Consider the following 13150-nt stretch of genomic DNA (forward strand, 5'->3'; position numbering starts at 1 on the left):
AAGCCCCTAATCCCTCCCTCAGACACAGGAGTCGGACCCCCACACCCTCCTCCCTCGGACCCAAGAGTCCAGGCCCCCAAGCCCTCCTCCCTCAGGCCCAGAGGTTCCATCCCCCAGGCCCCTCCTCCCTCAGACTCAGGAGTCCGGACCCCCAGCCTTCTCCCCCTGGAAGCTCCAGGGCAGACCCTAGTCCCTAAGAAACCCCTATGGAGGCGAGGCGAGGCGGGGCGGGGCGGGGGGGCATGGGTAAATTCTAAGTAGTTGCATGAACTACAACTCCCGTCAGCCCTTAGGGTTAAAAGCGGAGAAAGTCGCACATATGCAGCCGCAGTGTCTTTTGGGATTCGTAGTTTTTCCTGAAGGGCTCAGCCACTTACCCTTCTCGCTGTTCCAGCTCCATCTCCCTCCTGCTTTGGCTGCTCCAGGCTTGGACACTTCCAACTCCCTCAAACCGCTAGATCAAGGCGTTCGTAAAACTACCAGTCCCATCAGGCTTCGCGGCTAAGGAAACCGGGCCCGAAACCCCGATGCCGTCTGGGAGTTGTAGTTTCCTATTTCCGGTTTCGCTCCCACACCATCACCACCTCCACCCGGAGTCCCTGCTTAAAGGCCTTGCTTCAAGGTCTAACGCCGCCACCAGTCGTCTGAGTTGCCACCGTCTTTCATTCTCGTCTCGACACCCTGTCGTCCGGCCACGGCGATCCTCCGCTTACCAGACCCAGTCCACGGCGAGCCGCGAGCTCGCTAACCCCCTTTCCGCTTTCCTGCTCTACCCCTTTTGAGCCCAGCAGGTGCTGCTAATAAAGTTGTTGTTCAGAACGCGGCGGGGAACGTCACGGGTAGGTGGCCAATCAGAGTGTAGCGTTGCTCTCGATACCCCGGGTGTGCTACGTCATCAGTGGTCGCCGACCGCTCCTGGGAAGCTTACTTCTTAGAAACCGTCCTGCGAGGAGAGAAAAGGTAGGTGTGATGAAAAAGACGGAGAAAGGGACACCAGACTCCTGGGTCTTGGGGAGGAAGTGTGGAAGGAGAAGGCCCGGTCTTTATAGATTGGTTGATTCACTTGCCCAACGGACAAGTGCTCCTACGTCTGGCCCTGGGGATATGGCCGGAGCAAAAGCTGTTCCCTGCCCTTTTAGGCCGTTGATTAATACCTCGGGAGGCAGCCTTAATCAAGTAATAACTTAAGTAATCGCAAATATATGACGTGTCTTAGGGTAGACACCCAGGAGTGTGGTGTGTGGGTCAGGGAGGTGATTTCCTAGTCATAAAATGAGACCTAAAGGCTGAGGAGGTGTTGGGTCAGTAGACAGGGAAGAGGCATTCTTGTTGTGTGGCTTGGAGTCGATTGCGATTTATAGTTCTACTCAGTAGAACTGCCCCATAAGGTTTCCTAGGCTGTAATCTTTACGGGAGCAGATCCCCAGCTCTTTTCTCCTATGGAGGGACTGGTGAGTTCATACTGCCAGCCTTTTCCCCGTTGCATCACCAGGGCTCCTTCCTATGTGGTGGGTTGATAAAGAAGGAACAAGGCCTTCTGGAGGAGAATCCCCTCCCAGTAATGAGAAGGGATTTAGTTTGGGCAAGGTTTTAAAGAATTTTGCTCTTCCTCCTCACAGGCCTCAGGATGTCTCTGGCAGACGAGCTCTTGGCTGACCTTGAGGAAGCAGCTGAAGAGGAGGAAGGAGGAAGCTATGGGGAGGAAGAAGAGGAGCCAGCAATTGAGGATGTGCAGGAGGAAACACAGCTGGACCTTTCCGGGGATTCAGTCAAGAGCATCGCCAAGCTATGGGACAGCAAGATGGTGAGAGGACTCTGAGGCGTGCAGGCTGACTGTAAATAGAAGCTTCTGGGAGGGGGTGATGGGGACAGCAGCTCTTTGTGAAGATTCCTAGCGTCTGATCTTATTCTCCGTCTCAAACAGTTTGCTGAGATCATGATGAAGATCGAGGAGTATATCAGCAAGCAAGCTAAAGCTTCAGAAGGTAATTTCTCTCCCCCATCCATCCTCCTTCCAGGCCCCTTGGCTCTCCCTGCTTCTGGCATGAAAACCCTGTGGAGCAGTTCTGCTCTGACACCCATGAGGTCACACACATGAGTTGGAATCGACTCGATGGCAGCTGGCTGGGTTTTAGTTTTAGCTCTGGGTTTAGAAGGAGGAGAATAGCAGGGAGGTGATAGCTAAAGGGTACAGGGTTTCTTTTCATAGTGATGAAAATATTATAAAATTGACAGTGGTGATGATTGCATATATCTGAATATACTAAAAACCATTGAATTGCATACTTTAAATGGGTGATTGTGTGGTATATGAATTATATCCAAATAAAAGCTGTTAAAAACAAAAAATTTAGTCTGGCCTGAAGGACAGATTGGAGGAGGAGAGATCACAGGGAGGCAGGAACGCTGGTCTAGGGGACCTTTGAAGACACGTACACCGTCCCCTGGTTTACCGTTCTGCCACTCCTTCCCTTTAGCTCCCCCCAGTCTTCCTGCTGTGGAGGAGAGGGGGGTGTTTAGGCTCACACTCACACCCCAGGCTGTTTTTTGTCTTTACAGTGATGGGTCCAGTAGAGGCGGCCCCTGAATACCGAGTCATTGTGGACGCCAACAACCTGACCGTGGAGATCGAGAATGAGCTGAGTGAGTGCCAGGAGTGGCCAGCGGGGAGAGCGGTGGCCCCCAAACCTTCCCCCATCCCCAAGTGAGACAGTGCAGTGTCCCCCAAACCTTCCCTCATCCCCAGATGAGAGAGAGAGGCAGGAACCTGAGCCACCTTCCTCCGCTAGCTTTTCCCAGGGTTCTGCCCCCCAAGTCTCTTGTATTAACAGGTTCACAGGCACCTTGTATTGGCAGCTTCACAAGCCCCTCGTATGAGCTAGAATGCAGGTTCTGCTGCTGTAACAGGGTGGTTTAGACAAGAGGGGAGTAACTTTTCTGATCACATAAAGTCTAGGTGAGCAGTCCCGGTCTGCACAGCTTCTTGACCTCCTCTGGAGCCCAGGCTCTTTCTGTCTTATTGGTTGGCCACCTATTCCATAGTCCAAGGTGACAGCACCACCTCCTGCCAGCACCTCCACATCCCCACCAGCAAGACACGGGAGAGGAGAGGAGAGCACAGTTCATGGCAGAGTGATGTGGACTCTGGAGAGGTCCTGTCTGTTAGACCCTGAGTAAAAGAAGCCAGTCACAAGAGACCATGGGGGGAAAGAGGAATAGAGCCTCTATTAGCCCCATAGTGAGACGTGGCTCACTCGTATCTGATAATAACAATTCCACAAAGAGAGTGTCCTTCAGGTTACCTCAGCTTCCTGAAGCTTCCTGCCATCAGATGCTTTCCTAGAGACCCTAGCCAAATCACACAGGTCACTTCAGCCCATGTCTTGTGGACTAGAACTAACCCATATGACCATTTCTGGCATTAAAGGCATGAGGCAGTGGTGACTGTGTGGTAGAATTACCGTCTTCCATATGGGAGAGCCAGGTTCAATTCCTGGCCAATGCACCTCATGCGCAGTCACTACCCATCTGTCAGTGGAGGCTTGTGTGTTGCTATGGGGCTGAACAGGTTTCAGTGGAGCTTCTGGATTAAGACAGACTAAGAAGAAAGGCCAGACATTCTATTGCCAAAACCCAGCCAGTGAAAACCCTATGGATCATAATGGTCCAGTCCACAACCAATCACAGGGATGGTGCAGGACTGGGCAGTGTTTGGTTCCATTGCGCATGGGTCACCACAGGTCAGGGGCCAATTCACTGGCAGCTGATAACAGCAGCATGAAGGGCAACTGATAAATGTAACCTTCATCCTGGGTGTCTGTGTGCCCAGCTAGAACTCGGGTGTAGTTCCTAAAAGAAAAAGGGGAAGTGGGTGTTGGGACACCAGCAGAGCCTGCCCCACCTCACCAGACCCTTCTCCTTCTTGTACCACTTTAATTAGACATCATTCATAAGTTTATCCGGGATAAGTACTCAAAGCGATTCCCCGAGCTGGAGTCCCTGGTGCCCAATGCGCTGGATTACATCCGCACAGTCAAGGTGAGTGGAGAGGAGGCAGGGGTGGTGGGCTGCAGAAGAACTGAGGCTTCTCGACTGCCACCAGCCTGTAAAGGCGACAGGGTCCCACTCTTGGATCCTCCCCTTACCAGTTGCTGTGGAGTTGATTCTGACTCATGGCAACTCCATGTGTGTCAGGATACAACTGTGCTCCATAGGGTGTTCTTGGCTGTAATCTTTACCAAAGCAGGTTGCCAGGCCTTTCTTCTGTGGTACCGCTGGGTGGATTTGAACTACCAACCTTTAGGTTAGTTGTTGTTAGGTGCCGTCAAGTCGATTCTGACTCCTAGCAACCGTATACGACAGAGTAGAACTGCCCCGTATGGTTTCCTAGGTTGTAATCTTTATGGAAGCACATCGCCAGGTCTTTTCTCCTGTGGAGCGAAGAGTGGATTCAAACTGCCGGCTTTTTGGTTAGCAGTTGAGCGCTTAACCGTTGTGCCACCAGGTTTCCGTCTTTAGGTTAGTAATCAAGTGCAAACCATTTGTGCCACCCAAGGACCTTATTTACAGGTACAGAAGTTAGGATTTTAACTTGTCTTTTGGGAGAACACAATTAAATCATAACAGGGCCTTTCGGGTTTAGGATCTTAGTTTCCTAGTGCTGCAGTAATAAAATGCCACAACGTGGGTGGCTTTAAAGAACAGAAATTTATTCTCTCACAGTTCTGGAGACTAGAAGGCCAAATCAGGGTATCAGTTGTGTTGATTCCGTCTGTGGGCTCTTAGGGTGGAGCTGTCCCATGCCTCTGTTGCTTCTGGTGGCTGCTGGTAATCCTTGGCTTGTAGATGCTACTTCATCCTGTGTGTGACTATTTCCTTGCCTGTCCTCCTCTTTCATGAGTTAACAGTCATACAGGATTAAAACCTACCCTACTCCGATGTGATGTGTTTAATTGACAATATCTGCAAAGAAAAACCCTAATTCCCCAAACAAGGTCACACTCAGCAGGTACGAGAGTTAGGACTTCAACATATCTTTCTGGGGGACACAATTCAGGCCCTAAGAGCATCCTACGGGAATGCCTGTGGAGGATTTAAGTAGAGAGGGTCAGGTGCAAGTGAAGACAGTTTCCACACCCCATCCTCTGCTTGTTTCCTCTCCTCTCACCCCCAGGAGCTGGGCAACAGCCTGGACAAGTGCAAGAACAATGAGAACCTGCAGCAGATCCTGACCAACGCCACCATCATGGTTGTCAGCGTGACCGCCTCCACCACCCAGGGGTACGTGCACAGCAGGGAGAAGGACCCGGGGCCTGCCTCAGACCCACCTATTAGGCGAAGGCAATCTCAGGACCCTAGTGGAGCGGGATCCTAGGGTCTCAGTCTCAGGAGGACAGTTCAGTTCTATTCCGTGTGTGTTTAGCCACCACCTCCTACGAGGCAGACTCCATGCTGGGCCCTAAGGGTCCCACAGGGAATGAGGGAGCTGTCCCACCCAGAAGGAGCCTGTGGTCTCAAGGGATGAGGCAGAGAGTGAACGTGTAATTAAACGTGTTTGTTCCTCGTATGGAGTCCCTGGGTGGTGCAAATGGTTAACACACTTAGCTGCTAACCGACAGGTTGGCAGTTCAAGTCCACCCAGGGGCACCTTGAAAGAAAGGCGGGGTGATGTACTTTTGAAAGGTCATAGCCATTGAAAACCTTGTGGACCATAGTTCTACTGTGGCACACGGGATTGCCATGAGTTGGAATCGACTCAATGACAACTGGTTTGGTTTTTGGTTTTGGGTCCTGGTATGTCTCCCCCCACTAAAATGAAAGTTTCCACATGGGCAGGGATTTTGTCTGTTTTGCTCACTGCTGTGTCCCTCATACCTGAGGCTGGCACATTGTAGGCATCCAGTCAGCACTGGGGGAATTGTGTGATTGGGCAGGGTGGTAGGCTAGTGAACCAAGTGCCTACTCTGTGCCAGGCGTGCATTTGCCTTTAGGCATCTGCTGTTTCTTCGGCTGGAGTGCTGTGCCCCTGGCATCTGCATGGCTTGGCTTCTTCACCTTCCAAGCCCCCTATTCAAAATTGCAGTCTGTCCCCGCCCCTGCCCAGCAGTCAGGTATTTGGGGAGTTCCTGCTGGTGCAGTGGTCAGGAGCTATGGCTGCTAACCAAAAGGTCAGCAGTTCGAATCCACCATCTGCTCTTTGGAAACCCTATGGGGCAGTTCTGCTCTGTCCTATAGGGTCGCTATGAGTCGGAATCAACTTGACGGCAATGGATTTTTGGGTGCTGTGTGTCAGGTTGGCGATTTGAATTCACCCAGCAGCACCATGGAAGAAATGCCTGGCAGTCTGCTTCAGTAAAGATTACAGCCAACAAAACCCTATGGAACTCAGTTCTACTGTATAATAGATGGGGTCGCCATGAGTCGGAATCAACTCTATGGCAGCGGGTTTGGTTTTTGGTTCTTGGTTCTGTGTGTCAGGCCCTGGTCCACTGGCCAGGCTCAAGAGGTGGGAGGCCAGGCCTAAGGTGGCCAGGTAATCTGTCCTGGGGTACACAGCCAGGTTGTAACCCACGTGCACATGTAGCACACATGTGTACATATACACAAACAATTGCACACACACACAGATGCATATGCATGCATGTACATACACACGTGCACATGTACAAACGCACATACGTGCACAGGTACGCACATGCACATACGTACGTTTGCACACATGCAGATGCATACACGTATGCACATGTGCACATGTGTATGTTTGCACACTGCACAAACACGTGCACACATGCTGAGAGGAAGGGCATCTGACAGCAGTCAGATGGGACACCTGGAAGGGTGGCCAGGGTCCATCCCACCCCTACCGCCTGCCCCCCACAGGCAGCAGCTGTCGGAGGAGGAGCTGGAGCGGCTAGAGGAAGCCTGCGACATGGCCCTGGAGCTGAACGCCTCCAAGCACCGCATCTATGAGTACGTGGAGTCCCGGATGTCCTTCATCGCGCCCAACCTCTCCATCATCATCGGGGCATCCACTGCTGCCAAGATCATGGGTGAGGCCCTGGGGCCGGGCGTGGGAGTCAAGTAGTATCCCCTGCAGTGGCGGTTTGTCCCCCGCAGTGGTGGTCTGAGGTAGGCCAACTTGCTGTGCAGCCTCAGGCAAGTCATGCCCCTTTTCTATAAAGCAGGGTATTTGGCCGGGGCCCCAGCACTGCATCTCTCTTGCTTCTGCCTGTCATCTCTCCTTGTGCTCAGAGTCTGAACAGCCCACTTTTCATGCTGACACACGGAGAAAGGATGCGAACTCTGGCCCTGTGTCTGTCCCAGAGTCATGAGCACAGCTGGGGGCATACAGGCAGTAAAGGAAGGAGGTGGGGTGGCCACAGGAAGAGTAGAGCTCCTTCTTTGGTGGGCAGATCCGAGGCAGCTCCCGGCTCTGCTGGGGGCCTCTGAGGTGGCCTCGGGATTGTAAAGTCAAGCCCTGAGCTTCTGTTTTCTCTGCGAGACAAGGATGCTGATCTGACAGTGTGTTAGGATTAAGTGATGTGTCTCCCTACCTCTAGAACCCTCAGGCATGAGCCACATCTGAATTTCCCCCTGTGAAATGTGACCTCTGACCCTGCCTCTCGCAGCTGCCCCAAAACAGGGATCCAAGCACAAACTCGCTACGTACAGTGTACAGCACACAGCAAGCCCCTAAGCACGCCCCATGGTTCTACTGTTCCGACCCTCTGTCTGTCCCTCCTGTGGCAGGTGTGGCCGGAGGCCTGACCAACCTTTCCAAGATGCCCGCCTGCAACATCATGCTGCTCGGAGCCCAGCGCAAGACGCTCTCCGGCTTCTCATCGACCTCTGTGCTGCCCCATACAGGCTACATTTACCACAGCGATATTGTGCAGTCCCTGCCCCCGGTGAGCCCCCCACCCCTCCATGCTGTGAGCCGTCATCCTCCCCCTTGTCTGTCCTTGTCCGCTGTGCCAGAAAGCCTCGTCACCAAAGGCCGAGTGTCTTAGTCTCTGTCTTAGTTATCTAGTGCTACTATAACAGAAATAGCGCCCGTGGGTGGTTTTAACAAACAGAAATTCACTTTTTCACAGTTTAGGAGGCTAGAAGTCCTAATCCAGGGCACCAGCTTAGGGGAAGGCTCCCTCTCTGTTGGCTCTGGGAGAAGGTCCTTGTTTCTTTCAGCTTCTCAAGCCCTGGCGTTCTTGGTTCTTTGGTGATCTCTGCATAGCATCCGTCTTCCCCCCATTAGTATTTGTGTCCATGTCTAATCTGCCCTTTTTATAACTCAGAAGTGATTAGGTTTAGGGCACACCACACACTGATACAGTCTCATGAACATAACAAAGAAGACCCCATTCCAAACGTTATCGCACATCCACACGTATGTTGTTGTTAGGTGCCCTTGAGTTGATTTTCCACTCATAGCAGTAGAGTAGAACTGCCGTGTAAGGTTTTCTAGGCTGTAAATCTTTATGGAAGCAGACTGCCACATCTTTCTCCTGTGGAGCGGCTGGTGGGTTTGAACCGGTGACTTTTCAATTAGCAGCCGAGCACTTAACCATTGTGCCACCAGGTCTTCTTTCCACAGGTATAGGAGTTAGGAAGGAGCCCTGGAGGCACAGTGGTTAAGCACTCGGCTGCTAATTGAAAAGTCAGTGGTTTGAACCCACCAGCTGCTCTGTGGGAGAAAGATGTGGCAGTTTTCTTCTGTAAAGATTTACAGCCTAGGAGACCCTATGGGGCAGTTCTACTCTGTCCTGCGGGATCGCTGTGACTTGCAATTGACTCAATGACAATGGGTTTTTAGTGGTTAGGATTCTAACACATATTTTAGGGGGAACACAGTTCAAGCCATAACACCATGTGAGCCTGAATGAGTCACCCCGCTCTGCACCTCAGCCCTCACCTGTGAAAGTGACAGCAGCGATCAGGATCCTGGGGAACAGGGTGGTATGGGACATTGCAACAAGGATGCTGGAGCCAGGTGTGCTGGGGTTGGAGTTCTGGCAGCACCACCTACCAACTGGGCTACCCTGGGCAAGAGGTGTGAGTGCACTGTGCACTTTTCTTCTGTGGATTGGGGAGAATGACACCTGCACGGGGTATGACAAGGACTCTGTGTGGGGAACACTGAAGTCAGGCCCCGCATGTGATAAGCATTATCAGCGTCAGCTCACAAGGCGGAGGCTTCCCAAAACCATGTTCAGGTTCGATGATTCACTAGAAAGACTCACTGAATTCACTGACAGCCGTTAAGCTCACGGTTACGATTTGTTACAGGGAAAGGATATTGTTGTGTTGTTGTTAGGTACCGTTGAGTCAGTTCCAACTCGTAGCGACCCTGTGTACAACAGAACACTGCCCAGTCCTGCACCATCCTCACAACCGTTGTTATGTTTGAGCCCATTGTTGCAGCCACTGAGTCAGTCCATCTCATTGAGGGTCTTCCTTTTTTCCGCTGACCCTCTACTTTACCAAGCATGATGTCTTCCTCCAGGGACTGGTCCCTCTTGATAACACGTCTAAAGTATGTGAGATGAAGTCTCACCATCCTTGCTTCTAAAGAGCATTCTGGCTGTACTTCCTCGAAGACAGATTTGTTCCTTCTGGCAGTTTATGGTATATTCAGTGTTCTTTACCAACACTTTAATTCACAGGCATCAATTTTTCATTGTTCTTCCTTATTTATTATCTAGCTTTTACATACTTATGAGGTGATTCAAAATACCATGGCTTGGGTCAGGCGCACCTTAGTCATCAAAGTGGCATCTTTACTTTTTAACACTGTAGAGGTTTTTTGCAGCAGATTTGCTCAATGCAATACATCGTTTGATTCCTTGACTGCTGCAGATTAAAATCAGCAGAGGGAAGAGGCGCATGGGGCAGGGTCCAGGAGGGGTCCAAATGCAGAGTTGCTATTGTCCTCTCCTCTGGGAGTCAGGACACATTACTGTCCTGGTGTCGGTGTGCGACAACACGCATGTAGTACTGCCAGCCAGGGAAGCTCCCCTGAGCCTCAGTGTCCAGAGTTATATTGGGGCTCCCTGCATAGGCATGATTGGTTGATTGATGTCCCACGTGGTTGGCTTCGTGACCCCAAGCCTCCACCCTCCATCACGTGGTTACTGTCTGGCTACGCCAGGCAAACAGACCACCTCCCAGGAGTAGAGGGTGAAGGCCAGACCTCTTTTTGTGCGAAGTTAAATTCTTTACTACACATAGCTGCTACTATATGTCACCCACTTGTCACCCCTCCTTCATCCCTCATCACATCCCTCTTAACCCACCTCACCCCCTTCGTCACCCCTGTCATCACCACCTTCACCCCCCTCAGGGTGGTGTGTACTAAACGAGTCTGGGCACAGCATGCGGTGCTGTTCATCCCATTGCTTCTCACCAGGCGCCTCCCTCCGTGAGCTTGAGCGTCTCATCCATATGTCCCAGAGTTGGATCGGGCACAGGCCATAGACGTCTCATAGGTCTGCAAGGGAGCCTCAGGGCGGCTAAGAGCTGGGGCCCTGGAGTCGGACAAGCTGTCATTGGAATCTTTCTCTGTCACTGAACAGTGCTATTGCCTGGGCAAGTGTCCGCCCCACTCCCCCTCGCCCCCCCTCCCCTCCCTCCCCCCCCCGCTTTCTGTGAAGTGGGGATAAGAGCATGTCCCTCTTGGGGCTGTCAGGAGGACTAGTGGAGGTGTGGCTGTAAAGCTTCCTTCCTAGGTCCCAGGATCGAGTCTGCTCTGATGACCAGGAGCAGCTGCTGCTGTGGTGATTATGCCTGCCCGTCCATTTGTCTGGCTCACACAGGCCCCACCTCCCTTTTCCATTGGCCCAGGATCTCCGGCGGAAAGCAGCCCGGCTGGTAGCTGCCAAGTGCACGCTGGCAGCACGTGTGGACAGTTTCCACGAGAGCACAGAGGGGAAGGTACGAGGCAAGGATGGAGGGGAGGGGTCCTGTCCATCTGTCTGTGCGGCCCTGTGGTCTGTCTGGGGGGAGCCATGAGCAAGGAACCAACCAGGAAGAAACACATAATAGGACAGAGGCCGGTGTGTCCGATGGGAAACCAGTTGTAATATAGTCGACCCCAACTCATGGCAACCCCATGTGTGTCAGAGTAGAACTGTGCTCCATAGAATTTTCAACGGCTGATTTTTCGGCAGCAGATTGCCAGGCTTTCTGAGGCGCCTCTGGGTGAACCCAAAGCTCCAATCTTTTGGTTAGCAGTTTACACCACCCAGGGACTCCATGCACCTCCTGTTTTTGTTGTTAGTTGCCATCAAGCCTGTTCCAACTCATGGCAACCCCGTGTGTGCAGAGTGGGACGGCTCTATAGGATTTTCAAGGCTGTGACTTTTCAGAAGCAGATAGGCCTTTTGAGGCAACTCTGGGTAGACTCAAACCTCCAGTCTTTCAGTTAGCAGCTGAGCACATTAACCATCTGCACCACCCAGGGACTCCTGTCATGTCTGAAGGGGCTGTTAAATATCCAGTGGTCATATAGACAGTTGTTGTGTAGACCCGACCTTGGAGGAGAGGTCTGAGCTTGTGATGGGAGTTTGATAATCATCAGGTCATAGGTGGGACTTAGAGTCTTGAGAGGATATGAGGCAGAGAGGAGGAGGGCCCAGAGGCTCAGGAGGAAGTGGGCAGATGGCTAGATGGATGACGGAAGACATACGCAAGGGGCTGCAGGAGCCTCCCCTCTCGCCCCTCCCTAAGGTGGGCTACGAACTGAAGGACGAGATTGAGCGCAAGTTTGATAAGTGGCAGGAGCCTCCACCGGTGAAGCAGGTGAAGCCACTGCCCGCGCCCCTGGACGGGCAGCGGAAGAAGCGCGGTGGCCGCAGGTGAGGCGCCAGGAGGCCAGTGGACAGAGTAGAGGGTCGGGAAGGGATGGGGTTTGCACCCCTGCCACTGACTCCCTGGTGCCCCCCACTCGTCTTCAGGTACCGCAAGATGAAGGAGCGGCTGGGGCTGACGGAGATCCGCAAGCAGGCCAACCGCATGAGCTTTGGAGAGGTTGGACCCCTTTGCCTCATCCATACCCCCACCAGGGAACCTCGGTTGTCCTCTCTCCCACCCTCTTTTCCATGCCGCCAGTCCTGTACCTCCTGCTGCATTCCCGCCTCTCCGTCCTACAACTCCGGCCCCTCCCTGGCCTCCCGGCCTCCAGTCATTGCCCTTTCTACTCATCCAGCCCCCAAGGCTGGTTTTTTAGAAGTAGTTTGCCAGGACTTTCTTCCAAGGTACTTCTGGGTGGACTCGAGCCTCCAACCTTTCAGTTAGCAGCCAAGCGCATTAACCATTTGTACCATCCAGAGCCTCCCAAAATATAAATAGCATTTTATAACTATTATTCATAATCTAGAAGAAGACAGTTATTGGGGGCGTATATGTGTGTGCTACCACCAGTTGCTGTCAAGTTGACTCTGACTTTTGGCGGCTCCATGTGTGCAGAGTAGAACTGCTCCATAGAGTTTTCAAGGCTGTGACCTTTTGGAAGCAGATGGCCAGCCCTTTCTTCCAAGGCATTTCTGGGTGGACTTGAACATCCAAGCTTTTGGTTAGCAGCCAAGCACGTTCACTGTTTGCACCACCCAGGGACTCCTGTCCCATTTGAAGGAGCTATTATATCCAGAGGTCGTGTAGACAGTTGTAAAGTCAACTCAGAGCTCATCCCACTCCCCGGCTCTAAGCCGTCCTGTGGCTTCCATCAACCCAAGTGCCTCAGCTGGGCATCTGAGGCCAGCTGGGGTCTGGCCCAGTGGACTCCCCTCTCCCCTCCCTGCCCCTTCATGTGTCCTGCTCTGGGGCTGGGCTGGCTCCTCCCTGTGCCCGTGTGCACATTGCTGTATCAGAACCAGAGAAACAGAACCAATGGGGGAGATGCGTGTGTGTGTAGCCCTGGTGGCGCAGTGGTTAAAGCACTCAACTGTTAACTGAAAGGTTGGCTATTCAAACCCACCAGCTGCTCTGTAGGAGAAAGATAACGGCAGTCTGCTCCCATACAGATTTACAGCCTTAGAAACCCTATGGGGCAGTTCTGCTCTGCCCTGTGGGGTCACTATGAGTCAGAATCAACTTGATGGCAACAGGTGTGTGTGTGTGTGTGTGTGTGTGTGTGTGTGTGTGTGTGTGTGTGTGTGTG

General features: G+C 52.5%; 2 protein-coding genes across 2 annotated transcripts in view; one reads left to right on the forward strand and one right to left on the reverse strand.

The window, feature by feature from the left end:
* TFPT (TCF3 fusion partner) overlaps positions 1-766 on the reverse strand; it is an 11820-nt gene extending 11054 nt beyond the window's left edge. The window contains exon 1 of the mRNA XM_004381740.2: positions 378-766. Coding sequence (XP_004381797.1) covers positions 378-400 — 23 coding nt within the window. The 5' untranslated portion in view covers positions 401-766. The remainder of the gene's footprint in view (positions 1-377) is intronic.
* Positions 767-869: 103 nt separating this feature from the next.
* PRPF31 (pre-mRNA processing factor 31) overlaps positions 870-13150 on the forward strand; it is a 15970-nt gene continuing 3689 nt past the window's right edge. Inside the window, exons 1-11 of the mRNA XM_004381741.2 lie at positions 870-960; positions 1620-1804; positions 1925-1985; positions 2560-2643; positions 3941-4038; positions 5174-5280; positions 6880-7049; positions 7750-7907; positions 10837-10926; positions 11722-11849; positions 11949-12021. Coding sequence (XP_004381798.1) covers positions 1628-1804; positions 1925-1985; positions 2560-2643; positions 3941-4038; positions 5174-5280; positions 6880-7049; positions 7750-7907; positions 10837-10926; positions 11722-11849; positions 11949-12021 — 1146 coding nt within the window. The 5' untranslated portion in view covers positions 870-960; positions 1620-1627. The remainder of the gene's footprint in view (positions 961-1619; positions 1805-1924; positions 1986-2559; positions 2644-3940; positions 4039-5173; positions 5281-6879; positions 7050-7749; positions 7908-10836; positions 10927-11721; positions 11850-11948; positions 12022-13150) is intronic.

Source organism: Trichechus manatus, unplaced genomic scaffold (assembly GCF_000243295.1).
Source record: "Trichechus manatus latirostris isolate Lorelei unplaced genomic scaffold, TriManLat1.0 scaffold00087, whole genome shotgun sequence".
NCBI classification, from domain to species: Eukaryota; Metazoa; Chordata; class Mammalia; order Sirenia; family Trichechidae; genus Trichechus; species Trichechus manatus.